Genomic DNA, 19573 nt, shown 5'->3' with positions numbered 1-19573 from the left:
GAACTCGTGCTTGTTCTGTACAGCAGTGTCTGTAATGTTGTTCGTTCGATGCAGGGGCTTCTGGGTGCTGATGTCACAGCTGTAATGAGTCACACACTTGACAGATCAGAATGGAAGGAGATGAATGACTAGTCTCTCCCACATACAGCTCTGAGAAATTGTGTGTCTGATCTGTGCATGGTTGAAATAAGTTGTACATTTAACCCCTCAGCCCAGCAATATACAATTTACTGCCTCTCTGGCTAAACATAAAACACACTCCATACAATAATGAGACACCCATAAATCCCTTAGATTACTATGCCAGTTTCTGGAAATTTCCACTGCTACTGATGGACTCTCATGCACATCCCAGTGACATTGTAACATCACATTGTTAGAAAACCAGATGCCTCAGAAGCAGTTTCTAGCCCGATTAGAGTGGTTTCTTGCTTTAAGTCTTGGTATATTAGAGAGTATACTGTTTTTTCTACAGATAATTCCTCAACATTTGCCTCACAGCTGCCTAAATCTCATTTTGGTAAAATTAGTGAAAGGGAAACCAAGCTGGATTTTCCAGAAGAAAACAAAGGGGATGTTACCATCAGATTCCACACAGATAAAGTCCACATCTTGCCTCTTGTATTCTCAATTATGTATTGCAAACATTTGATCTGAGATGGATAAATGTATAAACATTTTTTCTCTTGTATTTTCATTTACCTTGTCTTTCTTCTGTAGAGGCAGACTATCCCTGTCTGAGACGAAGGGATCTAGTTGAGTCCTCTTGCCCTCGAAATGCCACAGAGCGCCGAGTGAGGTTGATCTCGGGAGGAATGTCAACGTTATTGTTATTATTGATTTATTTCCCTGGTATCGAAAAGATCCCTCACTCTGTGACCCAAAGAGTGTGTCACAGGCATCATTGCAGACTGCTCTTCCTAGTGTTCCCCAATATCTAGGAATGGTTCTAGATCATATAGGTTTGGGATCCGACGCAAGTTTCATTAATGTGGGTAAAATCGTACACAGTATGATCACCCACCCAGTGACCTGACAGAGTGCAAAAATAATATGTCTAAAGTCTGGTGCATACCGACTTGAAGACATGCACGCTACCTGATCTCTTTAGCCTCTTTGGTTTAATCCTTTAACACCTGAAACTCCCGTCTCACCATACAGGCAATGTATGTAGACTTAATTTATAATACAGTATTCTCCGGAGACACTGTAAAATGTTAAGACAAACCCTTCAGCAATTTAAAGGATTAGAAACAAGGGAGATTATTGTAGGCATCACAGACTTTTACTGGTGTTAATGGTGCATTACTTCTAGAGTGGGTGGCATGAAGGCACAGTAATTAGCATCAGAATTAGAATTAGAATTAGGCTCAGTCTGCATGGAGTGTGTATGTTCTCTCCATGTTCATGTGGCTTTCCTGTGGGTGTAAAGGTTCCCCCACCCAGAGCCTAAAGACGTGCTGGTAAGGTAACTGGGTTCTGGGAAAACTGGCCCCAGTGTGAGTGCGTGCGTGCTTGCGTCTGTGTGTGCCCTGTGATCACCTGGCATCCCACCCAGCGTGTATCCAGCCTTTCACCTCTTGCTTGCCAAGTTAGACTCTGGCTTCTCTCACGACCCTATACTGGACCACTGAAGTGATGTAGAAAATGGATGGATGATACTTTTACCAAATATGGCCTTAGTGATGATTAAAAGACAGACACATTTCATATTCAGTTGCAAGTATAACACACAGCTGCGGATTTCCCAACTTGGAAAGGAGAAAAACAAACCACCTTTTCTTCAGATTTGTTTTTAATATGCCCTTTAATTCATGACAGGTATTAGAACAGTCTACAGCAAAACTAATGCAAAGGAACTCATAGCTTTAGTGCTGACTCCACTCTAATCACATCAACTTAAAAGACGGTAAACAGATGTATCAGCATCTGTTGATTCTATTACCTTCTAATACCTTAAGACACTTTGGCCCTCATCTGTGAAGAACTAATATAAACACTGCATTATTTTCACATTTAGGATAGAAACAAAAAAGCATATGCAGAAATTTAATTAACTGGTAGACATGAACATGAAGTGTCCACAATTTTAAAAACATTTTAAAAGTTTCACAATAGTGCATGAAGATTTTGCTGATCAATTTAAGCATAAAGCAGCATTCTTCTTACAGTTTTTTAAGCACTAGAAACCATGAGTTGTTGTGATACATTTACAATAGTTGTTTAGTCTTTTTGTTCTTTCGTCATTGTCCTAAAATGTAACCCTGCAAAAACCGCTATCCATATCAATTGCCTGTTTGTAGCACACAGAACAATTGCTGCTGTACACACTGTATACATATACAGTAAAGAGTATAAATCACACTTTTACATGTTTACTTATCTGCTGGTGGTACAAACTGATATGCACTCTGCTGCATAGCAAAACACTTATAAGCAAATATCCAAAGTGTGCATCTGTGGAACAGTTCTTAAAAACAAGAACTACTGTTTTGACAACAGCAAGCAATAGGGCACCACATTACAGAAGCACATTACAAAATAATTGGCTAGCTCAGGATGCACTTTAGAAATATCAGCTTATGCTTTAAAATACTGACAGCATATATTATATTCACCTATAACCAAACAGAAAATATTTAAGAACAAGAATACCTGTTTTCGGAATTAATTTGCTTAACAGTTAAAGCTATTCTTTCCAAAACCATTAAGAATATCTGAATTATTGTATACATCCTAGGTGAAGGCATTGGACAGTACTTAATCACACTTAAATATACTACATTTTGATCAAATTACAATCACATTAAAAAGAATATCTATATCGAACAATAAACATCCTGATAAAAAAAATCAACAAAAAATATTATTTATCAACAATATAGTTTCAATAAATGTAACGCATAAAAATATCCAAATTTTTATAAGCTCAACATGCATTTGAATACAAAAAGAGAGCAAATTAATAAGACTACTGTATATACACCTTTTTAAGCTAATACACAATGTTTCATTATGCTATTTATAATGATCAAAAAAATTGTAACCATACAATAGTTAGATTACTCTTTCTGTCAGTATTAAAAGCCACTGTGAAGCAACGTATGCAAAGTGTCACACTGTAAACTATGCTCATTGAACACATGTGCTTTGATAAAGATTCACTGTTTGTCACAGAAGAATTGATGCCACACTTTTTTATGGTCACTTAATATGAATTACAGACACCTGTTAAACACTGTAAGGTAACCAGTATATTCACATCTTCTATTAAACAGAATGGCAGGGTACATAGAAATACATTTATAAACACAAAATGAAGAATTTTTCAAGAAAACAGATCTTTGTCCCATATATCCAACTAGAACTAAAGTAGTTATCTACCATCATAACATTTGAAGTATTTCCTAGTTTTGTGACTTAACACAATCCATTTTCATCCATTTAGAGATTTTCAGTATATCATTTTAAGGTTAGCTAACACTCACCACATTTTAATAAATGTTGACTTGGTGACTGAATATAAATGGAATATTCTGTGTTGCCGTCCTCATTTTAAAAACACATGTAAAATGACAATTTGATATTTGCACTCTGGCGTTATAAAGTCATCAGCTAGAACACAAAAGAAAAGACTGATCAGTGATTTAAATGTCAAAACTGTGATGTTTCTGAGCCCTTTGAAGATCAGCAGGGAGGACTGTCAAGGCACTGAAGCAGAACTGTGCTATCCTTGTCCCAGTGAGCTGGCAACTCTACAGAATTTCTAGGTTTCTTTAAATAACCAACTTCTGAAGAGCCACGAGCACTTGTTAAAAAGGTCAAGATAAGCCAATAATGAGCTACTTCAGGTCAGTAAGAGTGGAGTTACAAAAAAAACCTGCATTCTTCAAGAGCAGGACTGGAGGCCCTTGTGCTAAGCACAAGTCTCCGTGTTATCTTCACACCTACAAGTCCCAGGGCAGGCTTTTCGACTGATGATTTTTTTAATGACGTATATCACAGCTGCACAACCAGAGCATATGAATTATGTACATAAACGTTAACTGTTTCAAAGTACTTTCGATTTCAGAACAACAAAAGCAATAGCACCACATAAGGGGAAATGGAAACAGGCAAGAAACACAGAGCAATATGAAAAGCAAATGCAGATGGCTGGCATCAGTTCCAGCTGTAACATTCAAAGACAGCTCCAGAATGTCATCTCAAAAGGCATCTTTGAGCTTCTGCCCATTATCAAAAAGTAAAAATATTTTTTCTGGAAAGCAATTCTATGGTCATTTTAGAAAAAGAGGCAGGTGGCCATGTACTGTACCTGACCACTGGTGTCTTAGCAGGATGCTTTTAGAACACAAAAGCACAAACATATAGCTGTAGAAGCATTCTGCCAGCAGATACATTAGATCAATCTAATTACAGCTCCTTGATTATTTTCATTTACCAGTCTGAATATCTTTCCGAAGAATCAAAACACAACCGGTTTAGTAGTTGATCCAACTGTGCCTGGAGGACTTTAGCTATACTCCCACATTTCAGGCCTTATGCGAATATTTAGATGATACAAGAAACACAGTCCTATGTGTACAGAGAAAATTTCATTTAAAACCGAAAATAGACTGCTTTAGAGTTCCAAGGGTGAAGGAATATTCCGGTGACGGAGTTACACCCCTTTAAAACACTCAGTCATTTCCGAGATCTTAAACTACAGTAGGAAACAGTCAAGGATCCCATTTCATCTGTCCGAGTGAGCAGCCAGTACATTAAAGACAGAGTTATATTAAGACTTATAATTTAAACTTGCACTATGCTCTCTGATAACCACAACCATTTGTGATAAAATGATTACCCAAAAGCTCAGTTTGAAATGAGAAGTTCATTCTTGCAGTATGAGTGGGTTACCTTGTACACTAAGTCAAAATGATGATTATTCTCCATTTTCATTCCCCCCCACACACAGCCCAGGCACATAAAACACAGTTTTCCAGAATAATAAATATTAAAACATCTTACAATGGAAATGACACAGCTAAAAGAGGACATCTCCTTCAGAACTTATCTTTTTAACCGATCTCAAATTGTTGATATGGTTGAGAATGAATACGGTTGAGCACTGGAGTCTATTAATCACCATGTATAGTGGATAAGAACAACAAAAAGAGAGCAATTCAAGAAGAGCTAGAAATAAATCTAAGAATATTATAAAATCAAAGACAACCTGACCTTGAAGCGGTTTATTGAAGCATACAATACTTTTTTCCCCAATTTTGTAGGCTAATTAGCTAAGCAAACCTTGTGCAACCGGTCTTAGCTTTGGCCACAACCTCCTTGGCAAACAAGAGATTTTAGACAGTGCTTGAAATACAGCTGCCTCCGGTGCTCGTAGGCCTCGAAATGTAAAGGTTAGCAGCCTGGAGAATGGCACAGCTAGGAGCTTTCCCGGATGAGGAATGAAAAGGAAATCCGGTTGGCAGCCCACTAGCTGCTGGGCATGGCGTTGTTCAGCTTCAGAGACCCCTTGGAGATGTCCGTCTGCATGGTGGACATGCCGATGTTCTCGTAGTCCTCCTGCGTGGCGGCGCACCTGCAGTGGCGCACCATGAGGTTGAGGTCCTTCTGGAAGTTCTTGTTGAGGAACCCGTAGAAGACGGGGTTGATGCAGGTGGAGATCATGGCCAGGAGGTGGCAGAGGGTGAAGACCAGGTTGTGGTGGCAGTTGGGCAGGGCCTCGTGGTTCCAGTCGAAGATGATGTTGAAGATGTTGAGGGGCAGCCAGCAGATGGCGAAGGCCACCACGATGGACACCAGCATGGCGTTGATGCGCTTGCTCTCGCTCAGCCGCGTCTCGTTCTCCCGCAGCCGGTCCACCAGGCCGCTGCGGCGGCGCAGGCACACGAAGATCTTCAGGTAGCACACGAAGATGAAGCCCAGCGGGGCGAAGTACTGCACGGCCAGCAGGCAGGTGGTGAAGGCCAGCCGGTCCCTCTCGGAGGGCCAGGTGTCTTTGCAGGCGTACTTGTCCTTGTAGAAACTGGAGTGCAGGGTGATGTCTCGGAAAGGCTCGTCCGTGAGGTGGTAGAAGATGAGGAAAGGGACGGAGAGGGTGGCTGAAGCCATCCAGATGAAAGCGATGCCCCAGTAGGCGTGGGAGATATTGGGCTTCCAGCCCCTGGGGTTGACGATCAACTGGTACCGCTCAATGGCAATCAGGACCAGGGAGAAGCTGGAGACGGAGACAGACACGCACTGCACAAAGGAGCTGACTTTGCACATGGTCTCCCCGAACACCCAGTGGTCCATCAGCGTGTAGACCACCGTGAAAGGGACGCACATGACGCAGATGAGCACGTCCGACACGGACAGGTTCGCGATCAGGATGTTGGTGACGTTGTGCGTTTCCTTCTGCCGCTTGACGATCGCGATCAGGCAGAGGTTGCCGAAGAGGCCCACGATGGTCACCACGCCGTAGCCGCCCACGAGAAGCAGGAGCATGTAGAGTGAAGGGTGGCAGTCGTAATCGGAGAAGTGGGGCTTCCAGCTGCCGCTGCCATTGCCCAGGCTGGCTGCGGTTCTGTTGGACAGGCTCCCGTTGGTGCCGGGCAAGGGGTCGGCCATCGCTAAACAGGCAATCACATCATCTCCTGCACCGAGGGGCTGCCGGGTCCTAGCAGCTGATGATGCCCCATAATCCCCAAGGCAACAGGGCTGGCTTCTGTGATTCTTGAGCCGATAGCAGAGGGGTCATTTCCAGTCTCCCGCTCGTCTCTGATGAGATGACATCACTCGGGCCTTCTCCTTTCACGCTACAGCTCCAGCTTCTTCGGCCAAACAGTACCTGTTGGCGCAACAGCGGAAGGTGAATATCGAGGTGCAAGTAAATTACGTAAGAAGGAGATCAAGAAGGGGTGAAATGGAAATGGAACGGTGTGTATGGTATTCTTTCATTCGAAACCTACGGAGTTGATCTTTTTTAGGACTACAGATGCTACACGGATGATAACGAGGGTAAGATGGCTATTTTCAGTAGGGTGCAATAATGAGATTTCGTTTCTCAAGCTTTTTTAAGTGTCATTGGCGGAATGTCACTGGGGAAAGCCGAAACTCTTGGCTAATGCTGCTTTTCAGTCTTTCTAGGTTTGGGATTGTTTGTTTTCAGGTATGCATGCTTATACTCCAAAAGTAAAAGAGAAAACTGCTATAACAATTTAAATGGGACTTTTTTTTCCTTCAGAAAGAACACTAATTAGTACCTCTGAGAAAATTATGTGCAGAGTGTAAAGGTCAGGGGAATTAAAGACTGTTTCAAAAACCTCTTGCTGAGGTTATGTAAAGAGTAGGAATTTAAATTGCAGTGAAAGAGATAGCTAGGGGAGAAATGAAGCTACGATTTTTTTTCTTGTAATACTTTAAGTCCAATTAATTTTGCACTGCACAGCGGGCTCACTGTGACGTAGTAGCTTTTTAAGCCACTAGAGGACAATGTAAGCACTATGCATGGGTAGCCTTTACATTAACCAGGTGGAGAATCTCAGAAGGGGTCTCTCAGTTTGACCATCTGAAGTGATGGCTGGTGATCCAGTGCTCACCCATCGTCGAGGAAAACTACTGAAGCTATTGGTTATAATATGTTTTACAGGTTGGGCTCTTAATCCTAAATTAGTAGATTAAGTTAGTTATCACAAGGTAGTAGATAAGTTTCCGAAGAACACTTGTCCTCTCTGGTGTTTTTTTTTTTTAAATGATCAACTAAAGCACAGTAAATACACAGAAATTACACTTCATCCTTGGAAGAACTTGCATTTTTCCTAAGGCAGGACTAGATTTCTTTCATAGGACACCTCCTCTTTTGATTAAACTTGAACGTCTAAGCACGCTTGTTCCCGTGTCAAAATCCGTTTTTTAAAGTTTGTTTTCCAAGCAACGGTAAATTACTGAACAAGAGAACATTCCAGGAGGCAAGCGGTCACACATGCAGAAGACAAACTGATACCTGGCAAATTTCAAGAAAGAACAAGTCAGTTCATCTAAGTTATGAATGAAATGTCCTGTAACATTTCCAATGATATATTTACACCTTTTAAGTATTTATTTCAAATTGATTTGTCACAGGTTTGTATTGCTCTTTTTGACAGAATGTGGCAGGAATCTGATGTTTTATGCATACGATTACTACAGGATTTAGTGGAATGAAAAGCCTTGTGTGCCAAGATCATGTATTACACAGTAATGATCATCTCTTAATACTTTGAAATAATGCTCATTTACCATCAGTTCACAATTATCGCTGTTCATGTATAATTAATCTTAATTTCTGCAGCACCTCCAAGTTCTCACACTATTCAATGGAGTTTGAATAATTCTTGTGGCAAAATAAATTGGGTCTTAAATAAATAAACAAGTTATGGTTTTGGCCCTGTACATGCAGCAGATTACAGTGTAACTATATGAATTATATGGAAATAAATATCGAAGGTTGCTGTTGGAGGAACAGTATCAGCCCTCTAAGGCTAATCTGTCTCAGGGATTCAGCGCAGGTTAAGTCAATAATGAAATCTAGTAATATTAATATCTTGTAATATTGATTATTAGTCAGAATATGGGAAAGAGTGCATTCTTAAGACAAATAAGCAATAAAAATGAATTGGTTATAAATCAGTCAAATTCTTCAATAAATCAAAACAAATAGGTCCTTTCGCTATTGCTGTTGGTGCTTGCACTACTGTTGTCAATCCGAATATTTATTTAATACTTTTGAGCAAGTCCGAGATGGGTTGGGGGGGAACTGCATTCAGAAGAACCAGTATATTTTAGGTCACTAAAGAGAAATTATTTGTACTGTGCAATAGTTTTTACAGCAGCAAAACGAATACATTAAGGGGCAAAAGGGATAAAGGAATACATTTAAAACAACCATTATTAAAAACTTTAGCATTACCAAAGTACTACGATACAGAAATGTGATGAAATGCCTGTAATGTAACACACTATCTCATTCGATATGTGCAAGTTATAGTAACTGCAAACCTGAGCCTTTTCCTCATCTCTGTCATATTCCTTCATTCAGAGCCTTGTACTAAACATAGCAAATCTAAAGGTAATGCACGCACAGGTAGTGGAACAGTTAAAGGGGCGCGCAGGCACACGCAGCTTTCAGGGTAGACGTGCGTGTGGAGGGTACACACGCCAGATGTCACTTAAGAAAGCTAAGTTCCGAAGCAAACCCAGTGGTTCTCCCTCCTTCCCTGTTCACACGTGTGTGTCATTAGGTGAGGAGGGAAAAAAAGCCAAGCAGAGAGTCACTTACCACTCGTGCGGGTCAGACTTCCAGAGACAGGCAGAAAAAAAGCGAACTTCACAGTTTGAAATGCAATTTAAAAAAAAAAAACAACTACTTGGCTACCTAAAAACTACTGCTGAAATATTCACCAGGTATCAGACTCTGTAGTACCCATGCAAAATGACAGGCAGCCACCTACACTGCAAACCAGAAGAGGGAACAGAGTCGGTTCACGCCGGGTTTTGCAGCGGAGCTGAGGAGCCTTGACAGGGACGGAGGTACAGAGCCGGGCTACGGAGAACCATTCTTAACCAGCTGCAGCATCAGCCGCACAAAGCCCGAGAAAACAGCTGGCAGGCGGGGCTTGCCGTGTGCTTGCACCAATCAGGAAAGAGAAGAGTCTGGAGGAGGCGTGGTTGGGGTGGAGAAGAGGGGCCGGGAGGGGCGCAGAGGTGGCCGGAGAGATCCTGTTCTATAAGGAGTTCGCCGAAGCTTGCCGGCCACACCTGTGCCAAAAGCCGTCCTGAGGCCTCGACACCCCAATGGATGGCTCACATGAACTCGCGTTACCTGCGTCTGTGCAATATCAGGGTTTTACATCCTGTTGTTTTGTTGTGTGACATCTAAATGTAGCTGCAATGTGCAGTCAGGTAGTAAGACTAACGAGTGAGTCCGAATCAAGAGAATGCGTGTAATTCTTAAAACACCCTTCCATCATTTGCAAGGCAGAAAAACATATTTACAAGTGGTCCCTTGTGTCCTCCAGGAAGTGAATTTGAGACTCCTTTTCTTTCCTTTTCTTTTATTATAGGGGGCACTTTAATTAATTATATGCCTATGGGACACGATACAACCAGTTTGCATGACAACCTAAGAATGAGTTTCATAACATGCATTGAACAAGTTTAATTTTTTTGTATACAGTCCAAACTACAGTTTATTATAACTCAGCAAAAATTTATGCCATCACTCCCAGTGGGTATATAAACAGGTGTTTAATATTCTAAAACAAACTTCTTACTTTTCTACTTAATTCTTTGTGACCGGTTCCCAAACCAAGATTTCCTATAAAACATACTTAATTTTCAAGTGCATATCTTTTATGATCCTGGTATGATTTTTCTGACTTGATATGATTCTGCAATGTTTATAGAGATAGAATAAGGGTGGTCTATGTTTCTGTCAAAGATTAACTTTTACAATTAAAATAAAAAACTGAAAGCACAAAAGTAACAATTATTTGTAATTAATAATAATAATAATAATAATAAAAATAATAATTGCTTACACTTATATAGCGCTATTCTGGACAGCCCACTCAAAGTGCTTTACAGGTAATGGGGATCCCCTCCACCACCACCAATGTGCAGCATCCACCTGGAAATTGAATTTTAAGGGAGTACCACAGTTCCAGCGGATTTGGGCAGCAGAATTGTTTTCTTAGTCAAGTTACTGACATGTGACAAAAATGTAAGATTTTAATTCTACCTTACAGAGTTCACTAAACAGCAAATAAAGACTTTGTCCCTCTCCAAATTACAAAGTATACCCCATTATGATCTCCTCTCTCTCCATTAAAAATATTGAATTTCAAACGGTGATGCTAGAGGCCCCTCTGTTCTCAGTACATTTTGCCTCTTTTTTTTCCCCTGTGAACCACACAGAAGACACACAGAGAACGACGTGTCCCGGAGCTGAGTAATTCCTTTCTTTGATCTCTCAGGGGCTGTCTCATTTCTGCTTCATTAGGGCAGAGATCTGTCACTCAGATCCAATACTGCCGTGTGTGTTTCTTGTCTTTATGACTGGTATTACACTCCTAGTCCTTCCCACTTTTACAAATACAATTCAAAAATCTTGTTAGCAAATTTTCTGTTTGCAGTGTCCAATTTTTATAAGCAGATACAGTTCACCACACATGCTATGAACACAAAGAGTATTCGGCAGGCAGAGGAGTGACTTTGTTTCTGTTTAAAACACTATTATATGTGCATATGTATAAATGTGCTGTTTGGCTCATAAAACCTATTCCATCCCTCTCTCCACCAAGATATTGTCGTAGACAAATCATGTTGTCATGGTCTTCATCCCTCCTCTAGGTGGCACCCCTACCTCCTTCGGTACTGATTCCAGTTTCTTTATCCCCAGCTGTGTCTTGTCTCTTTCGTGCTATGTAAGCTGGGCGTCTCTGTAATCCCGGGCTCAGCACTGGAAGACGGACGACCGAAGGCCCGCCTACCACCAGGCCGGGAGGCAGCCTGAGGGCGTAGGCCTTCACCCCGGCGTCCTGACCTCTGACCCCTGGGCTCGGAGCGCCTGGTCCAGTTAAGGTTTGATTTTTCGTGTTTCTGGTCTAGGCTCCGGTCCCGAAGATATTGCCTCTGTCTATGTCTTGGATGGATCTCCCGGTTCTCGGATCACGGACTGTGCCCAGATAATCCCTTTTTGGACCTGCTTGGACCTGCTTGGCTTTTGAGTTTTCCCCTGTGCACTGGATCACTGTTTCTGCCCACTGTGCGTCTCCCCTGATGTCCGTCTCCAGACTCCTCCAGATTATAGTGCTGCACGTAGGGTCTTCAGTACAACACACCCCACGGGAGTCTGACCCGGCTCTGTTTGTACTTCACAGCACCTGCTCTTTCCTGCCACACTAAGAAGCATTTTCTTGATTGAATTTTAAATGATCACCTAATGTAAAATACAGAAAAAAACAGGCGTGCAGTTTTTGGAGTGTATAATCAAAGCGAAGTTAATTGCGGCAAGAGTTCAGCAAAAGACAGTGGTGAAACAGGAACTGAATTTGTGTTGCAATATCCGAGTTGAATTGAATCTGACCTCTATTCTAGATTACATAACTTGCAAACGAAAGTTATGTTTTTTTTACATAAAGATTTAAAAATGTGAATTTTTAATAGCAACATAAGTTAAGATCTTTTCAAGGAATACATATTTCGCACGTTTGTATAATAATAATGTATTATTACAGTCCTGGCCCTTTTATATATCTAGATACAAGCAACAACATTTCTTAAATCAGGTTTCTTAAATCAACATGTAAATGGTTTCCCTGGCATAATTAGTGTTTTGACCCACATTGTAACAATGCAGCCTCTCATAATCCTCTGGAATGGGTCTTATTTTTGTAATGAAATTATAAAGAAAGTAGCAAAAATGTCATCTTTTTCGCCATATGCAAGAACATAAAGGACATCGCGCCGTTATTCATACACTTAAAACAACGTCTACCGACAGAAGAAATGTTACTGGTCAGTAGCTACACCCTGTGGTAACAACGTGTATTGTGCCACAATGAATGGAAACTCCCTTTCTGTAACAGCTGGTACGCTAGTTCAGTTCAGTTTATTTGTCATATGCACAGGTGCAATGAAATTATTTGCATGTTACTCAGATACAGAGTCATTAAAGAAACACCAAAACATAAACACAAAACAGCAGCGGCAACAGCAACAACAGAGTCAAACAACATACAACTTAAATACAAGTCAGCACAAGCGAAAAACAGAAAAACAAACGTCAGTGTGAGTCAGGGGTAGGGTTAGAGTGAAGATTTCTGTCCTGTTTTTGCTTGTCGGTGGCATGTTGACTGATTCTAAATCCTCGTCAAACCATGAACATAACTGGGCAATATGTCCCCCTGTTTTACTGCACTGCAGATACCTGTCTTTTGGCCAGTTCTGTTAATAGTAACTGTAGCTGCGTGTATTCCTTTAATATAACGGGATGGTAATACTCTCATAATCCCACATATATTTTGAGCAGTCGGTTATACAATATAAGGTTGCTGATAATTTCCTTGTCAGAGATGAAGTACTGAAAAAAAACAAGGTCACTGCTGTTATTTCCTGTGGACTTCAAGATTGACAAAACAAGAATCAGTGTTTCAGTAGATTAAAATGTTTCTGATTTATCTCATTCTCACAATATATGTAGAACAAACATAACAAGGACGCCGGTGTTACTTTATGTAAACTGGATAACAGAAACAAAACAAGCAACAGATGGCTTCAGTATCTGTCTGCTGATAAAAAGCACCTGTTTTCGCCCGACAATCGACACTCGCACTACATTGAGGGTATTCTGAAATGATCCCTATTCCTAAAAAACAACGTCAATTAACAGATGTGCTCTTTAAAGTACTTGTAATAATATATTTTATTATTGAATATTATTTAGAGCTACAGAATTAAAGAAATCACCATAAGCTTCGTTAATGCGTTTTCACATATGGAGTAAAATGTTAATCCTCTTTTTTAAACGTACTGTCCTGTATATGTTTGGTCTCGGTTTTTTCCCCTAAAAACTAGAAGAAAATGTTCTCATTTTAACCATCAATGACTTTTTTTTAGGATTCCAGAACAATTTTGCAATTGTTGTCGGATAAGGGCGTCTGCTAAACATAACAAATTATAATAATAAGGTCAGGAACCCGCAATGACACAACCCCGCCTCCTCCCTTGCTCAATATAGTTTTGTTTCTGAAACATTTTAGGCCACGCAGGTGAGTGGGCAGCTGTGATTGTGCAGTATCCACCCAGGTAGAGGTCTGGGCTGTCAGCTCTGTAAGATCCTGTTATCATCAGGGGTGATCGGAGTTGCCAGTGTTGATTCAATACGGCATCCACACGTTATTTGAAATGCCGTGTCTTGTTTTGAAAGCCCCACAGTGGCGGCTGGCGAAGTTTTCCTTTCCAAAAGCGCGAAGAGAAATACCCCTAGCGTCTCTCCCGCACCCTGACTGCACTCCCCGGCGTGCGCGTCTCCGATACAGATAGCGCGCCGCTCTGGTCTTTCAGGTTGTGTAGGTATTTTGACGCAGTTTCTGCCCTGTACAGGAAAAAAAAACTCGATGCATGCCTTTAAGTCTTTTAACTCTTTATTCGACTCGCGTATTCCGTATCATTGCAAGCATGTTGCCAATAACATTTGGGCAGACCCTAGTTGTCGTCACCGGACACCACGGCGGCTGGTGCAGACATCCACTCGACTCGACACCCTGTTGTAACTCATAAGGTGAATGGTGACGTCAACAAAAACAGTATAGTCAATAACAGTATAGGGATGACATTTATCTCAATGTAGCGGATCTCAATCTCTCTGGGGCCCGAGTTGAAAACTGCCGTGCTACTGTACGTTGTTGAACGCTTGTGATCCGGTGATGACGTCTGAAGCGTTCTCGCAATGTGGAGAAACACGCTTTTCAGGGGCAGGTTTGTAGTCATTCCACTTCCTTTAGAGAAAAGATACGAAGACTTATTCCCCCCGGTCTGTCTTTTAGTGTCGTCTAAGTGAGTGGCACGAACCCCTTGACACGAACTGTTGTATCTTCGCATGAAGCGAAGAATGACACGGAGGCGGGTGTGTAACAGTGAACGATGTATTAAAGAGAAGCTAGTTTGTACGGCACATTACACCGCCGATGTGACACCTTTCTCAAGCTACCTTCCTCCAGCTGCCCCCCAGTTCTCTCCAGGTTTCTCAATATCTTTCTGGCGCCAACACCATAACATCCGGATGACTCCTATAACCTTGGAAACTGGGCAGAGCCACCTGATGGACTATTACAACATTTATACATTCTTACGTCACTTTACTACAGAAACCTCGTCGCCATCCGACGTGCGGCGGTACGCAAAGAGCTGGAGCCGCAGAGCTCGTATAGTTCAATATCTTACATGGTTTTTTATGTATTCGCCGCCACATCAACATGAATATTTTCCGTCTTACACGAGAGTATCACAAAAGAGCCACCGTGCCTTTCATAGATACTGTCACTGTACGTCTACAATACGATTCCTACAATGCCTGATGCAGTTAATAATAATAATAATAATTAATAATTGCTTACACTTATATAGCGCTTTTCTGGGCACTCCACTCAAAGCGCTTTACAGGTAATGGGGACTCCCCTCCACCACCACCAATGTGCAGCATCCACCTGGATGATGCGACGGCAGCCATAGTGCGCCAGAACGCTCACCACACATCAGCTCTCAGTGGGGAGGAGAGCAGAGTAATGTAGCCAATTCATAGAGGGGGATTATTAGGAGGCCATGATTAGTAAGGGCCAATTGGAAATTTGGCCAGGACACCGGTGTTACACCCCTACTCTTTTCGAGAAGCGCCCTGGGATTTTTAATGACCACAGAGAGTCAGGACCTCGGTTTTACGTCTCATCCGAAGGACGGCGCCTGTTTACAGTATAGTGTCCCCGTCACTATACTGGGACATTAGGACCCACATAGACCGCAGGGTGAGCGCCCCCCGCTGGCCCCACTAACACCTCTTCCAGCAGCAACCTTAGTTTTTCCCAGGAGGTCTCCCATCCAGGTACTGACCAGGCTCACACCTGCTTAGCTTCAGTGGGTTGCCAGTTGTGAGTTGCAGGGTGATATGGCTGCTGGCATATGATGGCATATGCAGTTGATTTGAATTTAGGCAGTCTTCGCTGACAAGTTGATGTGCGTCACTCTTTCACCTGCCGTTACTGTGTATGATGCGTCTCATCATGTTCTGCATACCTGCATGCCTAAACCTTACTTTTTCCATGAGTATGAGGGGTTTTCCTACAGGTGTGGCCTGGATATACTGGGCAAGTGAGCAAAGTGACTAAATCAGGGCAGCCATTGTCTTAATTTGTGTTTAAAGCATAAAACACAGTGCTTACCAGATGATCCTGCCAAACAACTGGCACACATCTGAATGGCCTTAACAGTCCCTGGCATGTGTGTCTCAGGCAAATATAACTTTGCCCTTCGACGCTATGTTAATCAAACAGCTTGTAATATCCAGTAAGGAACTGAAGTGATGAAAGATGTTTTGGCAATTATGAGTAAATCCTTCAGATGAAAGGATAAAATGAAAGAGGTTTGTGTTAACATCACACAATAATACGTGTCTGTTTTTATTGCTTAATCCAGAGACAGTTTAGTAGTTTCACTAACCCTGGGGGTGGGCTTGCAATATTAAATTTCACTGGCTGATAACAAAATGATCTCTTAGGGATTCCTAATCGTGATCCTGGGACTCATACACCTGCCTGTTTTTGTTCCACCTGAGTACTCAGTTATTTAATTTAACCTTTTAGAGGTCCAATAATAGATTTAATTTGAATTCTCTGCTTATTGTCAGTTCCTAAACATGCAGGATGTTGCTCTTTAATTATTACATTTATTAAATAACTTAAAATATCTTTAATAAAGCACTGAGTAGAAAAAAACTTGCAAAAGGTATAAATAAGCAAGCTGTTGGTTAAGTTCAGGATTCAGTTCAGTTAACAGCTCAGCTCAGTCATAGTGCTCAATATTGAGACATTTCAGAAACATACACAGATTCTGGTCTCTTGATAAATGATTATATTAATTAAATGTATGACTGGATAAATGTGTGATTAAAGAGTCTCAATGTCTAGTAGTCTCCTACATTGCTAAAAAATTGGTGTATCAAAAATACCACAATTAAAGGGTCAATAATCCCCACTCTTCCCTACTGTTCTTTGTATGAGGAAACTCTGCAGCTGATAAAGACTGACGGTAATGTAGAAACTTTCCAGTGCAGAGGTTAAAAAGCCTTGCTCACCAGCATTGTCCAAGATGTATTTTTGCTTATCTTGAGTGTTTATCAAAATATCTATTTGCAGGGAATACAAATGGAGAAGATGAGAAGTCTTTTGAACAATTAGAAAACATGTGCCATCTTTTAATAGGGAGCACCAGTAGAAAACACAACAGATGATCCAGTGTTTTGGATAAAGAACTGAAAAATAACAGTTTTTCCATTACGTGTGAAAGCCAAAGATGAAGGACCAGATTCAATCAGCTTTTCTCCCAGAAAGACTCCCAGCAAATCAAAACGACAGCATTCAGTAATTAAGGGAGAGACACACCCTCTTAGATTCATATCTGGGCATCATTTATCGTTGGCAGTGGATGAGATGCCAGTTGATGTTATGTGACACAGGGTCCTTGTGAAACAGCTGTGGGAGCCAGAAATCAGATAAACATTTTATTGCCTAAGTTCTTCCTGAAGGGCCTTTACATTCCCCTGCTTGAAACTCGTTTGTTCCAGTATGAGGCTAACAAAATGTTTTGCTTGGTTTTGAATGAACTCATCCTGGTTAGTTCGCCTTTTATCAAATGTAAGATTCTCCCAGGGACTACACAGTTCTGAATGCTACTGGGGGCTGTCAAACTGCGGTTTGTTCTTGATGTAGGAAGCATACAGGGAGGTTGCAGTGTCCGGATATTTTTGAGAAAAGAGGTCACGAATTGGCTGATATGATGAGGGGTGTGTGTGTGCTCTTTCTAAACACAAACTCCCCTGTCATACCACAGTTTGCACAGTCAACAGGTCAAGGTTATCTGACAAAACATGCCCCCCCGATTAATGAATCATACCAGGGGAGAGTTGTGACGCACATTTCATTTTTCAAAGCGGAATGGTTTACTAAAACACGCGTCTTTACATTCTTGAGCATGATCTAACGCTACAACACGACACTTCCTTAAAATGATTAAATATTAAGATTAATTAAGATGCTGGATTTTCATGTGTCATTTCTAATTTCACAAACTGCATTATTTTTGGTAAAATATCAAAAGATAGGATGTGAAAATATATAAAATATGAAACAAAAAAATCCAAAAGAAAGTGACAGCTCCTTTATAAACAATTTCCAATTAGAATTCTATCTAGTTCCTGTGGGGAATGAACTTCTATGGATCTTTGAAGTAACCCTGTTGGCACAATTCCGTGAATACCGTATATCAGGGCACACAGAGATACACACGCCAGGGCCGATTTCCCTAGACGCTCATAACTACCACTATGGCTTTGGACTGTGGGAGGAAAACAGAGCATGTGAACCTGGGGAAAACATGCAAACTCCACAGACACAGCACTCCTGGTCCAGAACTGGGCCCAGGGCCCCAGTGCTTCAAGTCAGCAGTGCTAAGTCATGTCCATAAACAGAATTCTGTTGAACTGTTGAACTCTGTTGAACTGTATCACAATTGCTAAACTACATAAAAGATCTAAACTTCATGGCTTTAGGTTTACGGTGAAGGAACTATACTGGGAGACATCATCACCATATGCAGCTGTAAGTCTGGGTCATGAAGGTAAACTGCCTCCATAAGGAAGCACTCTCTCGTGTGAATTTGTATAAAGGAGAAATATCTATTCATCAGTATTTCTGTCTTTAAACAAAGCAATGTTTACTTAAAATTCAGTGTTTCGGTTTTCAGAATAAGGTGCATATAATTTGGTAGTGTACTCACCCTCTTCTCTTTAAAATAGTTTGCCTCTCTATGTCAGGATTTATACAAGGGAAATAAAGTGAATACAATGTAACAAGAGAGATGATATATTTGCTCTGCTTATATTACCATGCTCTGCCTGCTGTGTTTTCTTGTGATATTCTGATCAGTCCTACTGTTTACCACTTACTTGTTCCGTTGATCATTAACTACATTTAGATAAGAACACCCATTATACCTTTTTTTTATTTCTGTCCAGAGGTAAATTCCTATTTTTATGTTTAACGCCTGTACTGTTGCATTAATGTAGCATTTGCTGACCAAATCTGAATTCCATAAAAGCGCCGCACAAAAAAAATCAAGTGCTCGCACGCAGTAGGGAACGTTTCTTGCCTTCTTGCAAAATTTCAGAGCCCTTTCATGGACTCATTCCTCAAGCCTTAAAGGCCATATATACAGGCCAAGCTATCACATGAGCTTCTGTTTGCGTCTGAAAACAATTGGAAATGCTGAATAGAAATCACGTGTGCATGTTAAGACAAAATAATAGTACAAGACCAACAGTATAGAGCTGAATGAGATGTTTTTTTTTTCTGCACACTGGGTGGGGAAAGGGGTGTGAAGATTAACGAGACCTACTTAAATCATCTCTAATTCACCAATGACAGGTTTGTTTGCACCACCCCCAGAAGAACTCCCGGTAATCGCAGCCTGGACTACCTGGTACCTAAACTAAGCGTTGTGTGTTTGAAAATGGATCAAAAGATTTGTAAACGTCTGTTGCAGGCTACGGCAGTTGTTGTTTTTTAAAGCGCTAGACTATTTAAAACAACTTGAATAAATTCTTACCAAGGGAAGACCACATGGCAACGTTGTTTTTTTTTACGTCACCGATTCTCACATCAATACAAACACTTCTGGAGTGCCTGACAGTTTGATTCCCTGCGATACAAGATCGACAGTTTGTACTTGTCTGGTTAACAACAGCAGTGTTTAGGGTTATTCTGAAGAACTCTGATACATG

General features: G+C 41.1%; 1 protein-coding gene and 1 long non-coding RNA gene across 2 annotated transcripts; both read right to left on the bottom strand.

The window, feature by feature from the left end:
- Window positions 1–1777: 1777 nt before the first annotated feature.
- LOC148650647 (neuropeptide Y receptor type 6-like) lies at window positions 1778–10492 on the bottom strand. Its single transcript, XM_088604670.1, has 2 exons — window positions 9302–10492; window positions 1778–6832 (listed from the first exon to the last, which is right to left on the bottom strand). The coding sequence occupies exon 2, from the start codon at window positions 6610–6612 to the stop codon at window positions 5476–5478; it is 1137 nt and encodes a 378-aa protein (XP_088460796.1). The 5' UTR covers window positions 6613–6832; window positions 9302–10492; the 3' UTR covers window positions 1778–5475.
- A 3658-nt stretch (window positions 10493–14150) lies between these two features.
- On the bottom strand, window positions 14151–15100 carry LOC148650646 (uncharacterized). The gene is made up of 2 exons (XR_015926178.1): window positions 14735–15100; window positions 14151–14522 (listed from the first exon to the last, which is right to left on the bottom strand). It is a non-coding gene; the product is annotated as an uncharacterized LOC148650646 (long non-coding RNA).
- Window positions 15101–19573: the final 4473 nt, after the last annotated feature.

This window comes from Lepisosteus platostomus, chromosome 13 (assembly GCF_059453375.1).
Source record: "Lepisosteus platostomus isolate fLepPlt1 chromosome 13, fLepPlt1.hap1, whole genome shotgun sequence".
Taxonomy (NCBI): Eukaryota; Metazoa; Chordata; class Actinopteri; order Semionotiformes; family Lepisosteidae; genus Lepisosteus; species Lepisosteus platostomus.
The sequence above is the reverse complement of the archived record's forward strand: the minus strand, read 5'-3'. Positions and strand labels throughout refer to the sequence as shown.

What these genes read in the sequence shown, in the direction of transcription:
- LOC148650647 (XM_088604670.1), bottom strand. Translation starts at nt 6,612, where the DNA reads ATGGCCGACCCCTTGCCCGGCACCAACGGGAGCCTGTCCAACAGAACC.